The following is an 8,448-nucleotide window of genomic DNA, read 5'->3' on the forward strand; positions in this document are numbered from 1 at the left end:
GCTAAGTAGAAGTTAAGAATAGTTTTAATTATTGTGTCATAATAAGGTGTTCTTTTCTTTCCCTGCACAGGTTTGATGCCACATTCCAGACCTAGCAAATCTAGGTGTGCAGTCCAGACCACGGAATGGTCACCATGCTCCAAGACATGTGACATGGGCTTCTCAACCCGCATCACCAACGACAACCCTCTGTGCAAGCTGATTAAGGAGATGCGGCTCTGCCAGATAAGACCTTGCGACACCACTGTGCCCGCTAAACCAAAGGTAAAGGACAGATATACGTGCACCATTTGGTTACCATTCTTCTGCTTGCAAGAGGCGATTTTCTGATTGTTACTTAAAATTGTTTATTCCTTACAGGTGAATTAACACTCCTCTTTAAGTAGTTGTTACAGAAATAATCACCCCCCACACACCTCTGTTAGTCTGTATTTGAGAATCTCCAAGAGCTTTAATGGAAGAAACTGAATCAAAAGCATTCTGTGAACCAGACTCGACAAACATTCACCAGAAAGCCTGGGGTATTGGAAGTCACATCATGTGCAGAGACGTTTTAAGGCATGAGCAAAGTGGACAATTGCCGGGGCCCCCAGCTTCCAAAGGTCCCAGTGGAAAAGTAAACATTCTCGCTATCTAGGCCACCTCTGTCTGTTTCCATATCTCAACCTCTCTGCTCGCCATCTACTTCTACCTCTGAGTTTTCTTCTCTTTGCCCAGTGGTATACTAAGGATTTTTGGGATGCCTAGAAATACCTATTTAAAGGATGTTTGTGTGAACCCTGTTTCTGAAAGTTTGTTTGACATCGTGTAGGCTTCCATTAGCAGGAAATGGGTAACACAATTCAAAGTTATTATGAACAGAGCCTTAAAATATGTCTTGCCTTAGGCCTCAAAAATCCTTAGATGACAATGATCATGTGCCCTTTAATCTCTGATTTAATAGGGTTGACCTGTTTCTCCCATCTTTGTCCATCAGCAGCAACCTGCTGGCTGCTAGAAGATAGAGTAACAGCAAACAGCAACCTACAGAAAGTAAAGACAGCTTTTAGAGCCTGGCTTACTATTTGTTCCTTTCATTACCTTAATGGTCCACGCGATCTAGTACAGAGAGCAGTGCTATATCTATCAGGAGAAAGCCAGGGGTACCACTTCCCACCCATGGCTACCGCTAATTGATGTTTGTTGTCAATAAACTTTGTTTTGGATGGATGGAAAATCTTAATGATAGCATCACCAGAGAAATACGCCCCAGACCCTTGATGGCTTTACTTCAGATATGAAAATCTGAACGTGTAACCTCTCCGTAAAGATTCGAAGAAAGGGTACCATTATTTAAAAAAACACTAATTGGGATGTGTGTGGTTAAAAAGGTCAATAATGCATAACTATTGAAGTGTAATGTTGGTTAGGTTTTGTATCATAAACCAAATGCCCTTTTGAGGCATCTCTATGCTTCTCATAAAAAAAAGTAAAAATATATATATATATATATATATATATATATATATATATATATATATATATATATATATATATATATATATATGTTTGTCATCAGATAAATAAGTAGGTCCAGGTCCATTCCTGCACCCAGCCTCTATACTCCTGGAAACAGTAGGACACATACTTTGCTGATGTACGGCAGACACCGGGTGCAGGGGAAAGGCAGCTAGCTCAGGTGTACACTGAGCAGCGCGCTTGCTCAATATGGAATTGGCTCCACGTAAGGCATCTGCAGGGCATCGCATGGCCTGCATTAATGTAGGAGTGATGATGTTTTGTTTTTGTACATGTAAATTCATTTTTGTTCTCTGATTATTATTTTTGTTTGCAATAGAGATTCTTAAACAGGATGGAATATTAACTGATGCACAGGCAGACTTATGCGATTAAGTAATTAAAGAAATAGATCATTGATTGTATCTAAAATCCCAGTGGAAATTAAATGTAGTCAGGACTCTCACACCTACAGATAAAAATAGCTTTACAAATTGGACCTTTAATGACTTGCAGTAATTGGAAGTCCTCCAGTGTCCTCTATAATACGCCAAAAGCACAACAAACCTACTTCCATTCATAAAATTACAAAAAGAATTACTGGCAGTGCTCACAAAAATGAGAAGTATGGGCAAAGATTTATGTCTGTCTGAGTGTACAATTCCTTGATTAAATGCAGGATTTTCCCAGTGGTAATGATGGGAAGTCATAATTTTATTTTAGATGCAGCCTTATTATGCCTCGCTTTCTTGCACTTTCAAGCCTCCAGTCTTGAAATAAAATTTGCACACATTCACAGAAGTACATGTGCAAAGATGCACCACGCACTGGTTCCCCCGCCTAATTCTGGTAACATCAAGATGCTATACCTTCTGTGTGGAGTTCTTCATAGTGGATAACTCCAGGCAGTGACAATAAATCATTCTGTGTAAAAGCACAATTGTTTATATATCTTGGCAGGGAAAATATTTTACGTTCCGCGTACACCCCAGCAAGGGCTCAATTACGAGTCTGGCGGTCCGAGGACTGGCAGACTCATGACGCGGCGGTGGAGGTCCAGCGCCACCGCAGCAGCGGTTTGACCACTCCATTACGACTTGGGCGGTCGGAACGCCATAGGACCGCTGACACAGCGAGCCGCCACTCTCTGGAAAGTGGCGTGGCAGTCTTGAGGCCGCAATATGCAGCGGTCCTGCCATGCATATTATGAGTTTCCTCTGTGCCATGGTTTTCATGGTGATTCTACTGCCATGCAAACGTGGTGGAGAGGAAACAAAGGAGGCTGTACAGGGCCCCCTGGTGCCTCACGCCATGTAGATGCACATAGGGGGGCACGTGATGTGCCCCCCTGTGTGCATGCACACCAGTTCCTGCACAGCATGGACTTAAAAGTCCTTGCCGTGCAATAACCTTGTGTGGCTTTCCCATTACGGTGACTTTTTCAAAGGCAATGCTGCCTTTGAAAATGGCACCACTCTGGGGCCACCATGCTACCCGCCAGACTACTTTTAAGTTGAAATTTGGTGGGCAGCGACTCTTGGCAGTGCGGGGGTATGGTGGTGGCGTGCTGCCACCCCTCACACTTCCAAAGGTCATAATTAGGCCCCAAATCTGTGGGCGATCATTCCTCTACTTATCCTTAAAGCAAAAATTATCCAGCCCTTTCCTGGAGTATCTTCTATCACTCCCAGGGTTGAAAGGGACCAGTTTGGGAATGCCCAGAAATGTACATTTTTGTGGGCCTTCCCAAACATCCAAGGCAAACCATGCCTTTTAATGCCTGTAAACATCTCCTTGAGTGGTTTCATGAGTGGGGATTTTCTATACTCGTGGCAGAGGTAGCTGTGCATGTAAGACCATTCACATGTGCCAGGAATCCCTTGGTGAATTCCTGGTAGGAGCAAAAGAGAAACATTGTGTCTTAAACTTATGTTTACAACACATTTACCAGTGGGAACCAAGCCCAATGTGTTTAATCACACCTTTAGGAACTTCAAAGTCACCTAGACAAGGCACGCCTGTCACGGAAACAACCATTACAATGCAGTTATTACAATTCACTACCTTTACATCGCAGCCTTTACAACGCAGCTGCCTTTACATCGCATGTCACTACAACGCATGTCACTACAACGCATGCCATTACAATGAATACCATTACAATGCATGCCATTACAATGCATTATAAGGTAAGTAATGGGGATTATTTTGTTTTAGGGTGGGTATGGGTTTTGTGGTACATGGAGAAAGTATTTTTACCCCTACACTATCCAACACTTACCCTACTGTTGCAGTCACTGGAGTGGGAATAGTAATTTTTACCCCTACACTATCCAACACTTACCCTACTCTTGCCCTAAAAGTATTATGCGTTGTAATGGTATGTATTGTAATGGATTGCGTTGTAAATGTAGTTTCTAAAAATGCGTTATGATGGCATGCGTTGTAAAATCATGTGTTGTAATGGATGCTGCGATGTTAAAACCGCGTTGTAAAGGCATGCGTTGTAATTGTTTGCGTTGTAACGTCATATTTTCGCCTGTCACATCTCTTTTTTTCTTGATTTGTAATTGTTTTCATTGCTTAAGCTTTTGCCTTTTTAAACTTGATCCAAGTTATGCATATTGTAGAGCAAAGCCCTTTTAAGCCAGCTCCACCCTTAAGGTTTGCGACAAAAATATTTATGGGCTGCTGTGTAGCCAGGGAAGTAAAGGGCCATTTCCCAAAGATCTGCTACCAATCTCATTGCAGTCTGTTTATGTAGCATACTTACTCCTTAGAAGTACTTAAACTTAAAGCACACTTTCTGCCTCGTAGCCAATTGTCTCTTCGCCAGGGAAGAGTCGAGAGGAGAACTTTTCTTGCAGACAGTGGTGCATATGGAGAATTTGGGGAAAGGTCTGGCTTTGCCTCTTAAAGTGGCTTTGTAATGCACAATAAAGTATTTGCTTTTCATTTGTTGTTGTTTTTTCCACAGTCCCTCATTTTAATATCACAACATTAAATTTCAATGCATCGTTTGTACAAAGCAAGTTGGATGTGTAAGCTGAACATTTGTTTTTGCCTTTTTAGCATGGTAAGAAGTGCACTCGGACCCGAAAATCGAAACACTCCGTCAAGTTCACCTTTTCAGGCTGCCAGAGCATGCGGAGCTACAAGCCACACTTCTGCGGCTCATGCACTGATGGCCGCTGCTGTACCCCTGCCAAGACCCGCACTGTACATGTCCGCTTCCGTTGTGAGGATGGTGAGACCTTCCGCAAAGCCATGATGTGGGTTGAGAAGTGCCGCTGCCACCACAGCTGTCCTTACCACAGCGAGTTGTCCTATCCACACTACCGGCTTCACAATGACATTCACAGGTTCACAGACTGAGGCATTCTAGTAGCATTGGCCGTACAAACTCCCCTGTGAAGTCTGGGGTCCCTAATGATCAAACAGTAGCTCCCTGGAAGAGGCTTTCTTCTTCTCCCACCAATCGGTGTGGTGTTTAAATTTGAGTCTAGGGCTTTTGTGGGAGTCGCACCTTACCATGTGATACAAGTGCTCTGTCTTCCAGAGAGTGTCATTGGCTGGTATGCGGACCCGTGTTCTTCATGAATAATGCTGGAGGGGCATCCTGGTATAAATGGATATGTCCTTTTGACCCGATGGTGCACATATCAAAACAGCAGAACGTCTCCTTGGCCGACGGGTGCCTGTGCCTTGTGTGGCTGGGATATTTATCTTGATGAACACAAGTCAGTGAATCTGTGTGTACCTGCACCTGGTGGGGTGCGCTCTAGAAACCCAATTTAACCTTACTCTGCTGCACTTGTGCACTAGGAGATACATTCTTCCAATAATGTGCAGCATTGTAGAACCATGCACAACAAATGTGGTCGACACAAGTCGTGATTTACTTGTGAGTTCTCCACCAAGGTCTTGTAGCCCTTCAGGCTCAACAGTGCCACCATGAGCCTCATATTTGTGCGAGCCTTCACAAAGCTCTGCCCAGCCACCAAACACCAACATGTACATATGACTGTATTGTAAAATGCTTTCTGGAGTTTGGCTACAGATTGTTCATCCATTGTTTCTGTTCTACATCTGGTCCTAGTGTTAATAGCCACTATTAATTTTAATCATGAGGGCTGGGATAGTAGACTGTTGAAAACCTGTAATTAAGTATACAGGTTTGTACAGACTGGTACTTAAAACTCATGAACCTCTCGTGGGGTAAATGAAAAGTTGACCTGTTTAAATGAAAACAATACCAGGTAGTCGACAGCAAAGTGGAGTAGGATTCTCCTGAGCCTCTCCGGCATTTAGGCTCCAAATGCTTCTATATGGTGTTATACAGGGTGTTTCTTGATGAGTTGGCCTATCATGTCATGGAGGAGAAATGGAGCCCATGGAGGAATGGTGTAGAGGGTACTAGATGCATAGAATAAGAAGGTTTGTACCAAATGAGCAACTAGAGGTTTCACCACACTGCCCTATGTAACAACCCTATACTCCAGGGATCCTTTCAGTTTGCTAGTCACTTTATAAACTAGATTCTGATCTTGTTCGTATTGAGCTCCTGAAGGCTTGTGGATATTGATGCACTAAGGGCCCCATCATTGAAGTTCATGTCAAGCCTTGGGGTCATTGGTGGCAGTTAGCCTTTCTGAGGGTGCACAGCCTGCAAAAGAAAACTAGCTGCAAGGACAGTAATTGACAACTTCAAACACAAAAGTGTTGCCAAACTTGTGCTGTTTATAAAACATGAGGAAAAAATGGGGTGTGAGATTCAAGTTCGAACTATGTGTTTCCTCAAAGATGGGGGCAGTTCCAAGACTGTTGAGATACTTTTGCCTCTTTCAATGACTCATTGTATGTTCAATGTTGGGTACACTTAACCCCTTCAGCGCGGCGCGGATTTCCGCGCCACGCTGAAGGTTCCGTGCGCGGGCGGGGCCATGACGGAACGGTTCCGTCATGCGCACAGCGCAACCGACGTGCATGACGAAAGAGTTCCGTCATGCGCGTCGAACGGGTTAATGAAGGAATAAATGAATGTTAACCTGTAAACTTACAGTTTCTATTGTTAGTTGGAAAGTTTCAAGAGATACTGAGGATGTATGATATCCCCCACAAACTGCTTCTGTTTATTTTTTGGCAACAAGAAATATGAGAAATATCACGAGAGTGTAGGCTAAGTAATCACTATTATAAATAAATAGACTTGGATTTGAGACCTCGTAAATAAGACAAAAAGTTCTGTTAGGAGTCTTTGTTAGAACTAAAAGATATATTTTTCTTTGAACAAAAAGCAACCGCTGCTCATCATCAGTACCGATTAACCCCGCACCCTGTTTGCTGTCCTGTCACACTTGGAAAGCCTCTGTATCACTCAATATCTCATTAGCAATAAGTTAAATAATATTTTTAGTGTGTCACAAAAAGAAATACTTGAATGAAACATGGCATTGTAAAATGCATTTGCAGTTCCCTCATCTGAAGCAATCTGTGTGTTTGGTCCTATGCCCGATCATCACCCCCTGGACAAACATGGTAATGCATCACTATGCCAGACACTATTAACTTGTCGAAAAATGCCTAGGACAGCTTGACATTTGTGGCACTTAATGATGAAGCATGGCTAGACACTTCATTTGGGAGAATTTGAAGCACCCTTTGGGGTCTTGTGTATGCACATCATCAAGGTGGTTTATTTCTTCTTATAATTACACCATCAGCAGATTCCCTTTGTCAGTGACATGTGGCAATGGGTCCCCAGATTTGGATTCCTGAGATCACCATTGGAGGAATATTAGAAGGGAGCTTGTGTTTGTTCCATACCACTCACTGTTATTACTCTTGGGTTTTCCCATAGAATTTTGGGACAGAGAAGGTTTTGTGCAATTCCCTACATAACAAATGAGACGGGGAATTATGTAGACTTGAAAACAGACTAATGACACCAAACAACAATCGACTAACAAAGTGGATTATGATCCAGTACTCCATAATGGAGAAGGTCTTAACAGCAAATGTGTGAATCATGATCAAGTTGCATTGCTGTCGGCCATTTGGACAGCCTATGTTTTAAGCAACGCGTCACTTGAGGATAATAAATAGTTCTGAGTGGTTGAGTTATTCATGACCGTGATCTAAACTCCTCCCTGTGACCTCCACAGGCTAGAGAAACACTGTTCTGTGGTCTTCACAACCCAGTAGAGAAATGAATGATTGGCTACGTTTTAGCTGGAACGCTCTTGTGGCGCTGTTGGCAGAATCGTTTGGGCTGAACCATAGAAGAACGAGCATGCATTTTAAAACTCCTGCAAATGCATAGAGATGACCATGAGCTCTGCCCGCTACACATGCACACTGCACATTTTGTTAATAGCTCTGTAATTCTTTAAATGCCTTCCAAGTTATTGTCTAGTTAGTAGTGGTACATCAGATGTTGACACAGGAAGATCAATTAGTCAAGCAATGGAACTGTCTCTTGGCTTCTTTAAAAAAAAAAAAAATTATGGGTAAACTTTTCAGCTGCAGCCTTTCACTCAATTAATACAATATAAATTGCACAATTATAAAACAGAACAAGATAAAAACCATTTGCCGATAAAATGAAAACATTTAGTGTATAAAATTTCCAAATCTTCATTACGACCTATTGCGATCCATTAGTGAACCAATGGAACTTTGATCTAGTGAAATCATTACGGATCTACTGGACTTTGACTGAGTTAGATCCATTAGTGAAGCTAGGATTTTGACCTAGTAAGGGTCACCGTGGTTGTTAGTCCTAAATCACACTCCTGCAATCTACATCCATTTTTCAGCGATCAACATTATTGTAGCATTTAATTTTTGTCATCTATGTTCAGTCTGAAATAACTGACTGGCTCTATTAGCCATGACCAAAATAAAGAAATAGCCTTAGAATTAATGCGGCTTTCTGAATATTGAACACAC

General features: G+C 42.3%; 1 protein-coding gene across 1 annotated transcript in view; it reads left to right on the forward strand.

The window, feature by feature from the left end:
* The window catches only part of LOC146868462 (CCN family member 1-like), a 38,419-nt gene extending 30,403 nt beyond the window's left edge, over window positions 1–8,016 (forward strand). Inside the window, exons 4-5 of the mRNA XM_085610243.1 lie at window positions 71–264; window positions 4,570–8,016. Coding sequence (XP_085466369.1) covers window positions 71–264; window positions 4,570–4,872 — 497 coding nt within the window. The 3' untranslated portion in view covers window positions 4,873–8,016. The remainder of the gene's footprint in view (window positions 1–70; window positions 265–4,569) is intronic.
* Window positions 8,017–8,448: the final 432 nt, after the last annotated feature.

The sequence above is a fragment of the Triturus cristatus genome, chromosome 1_2, assembly GCF_964204655.1.
Source record: "Triturus cristatus chromosome 1_2, aTriCri1.1, whole genome shotgun sequence".
Lineage (NCBI taxonomy): Eukaryota > Metazoa > Chordata > Amphibia > Caudata > Salamandridae > Triturus > Triturus cristatus.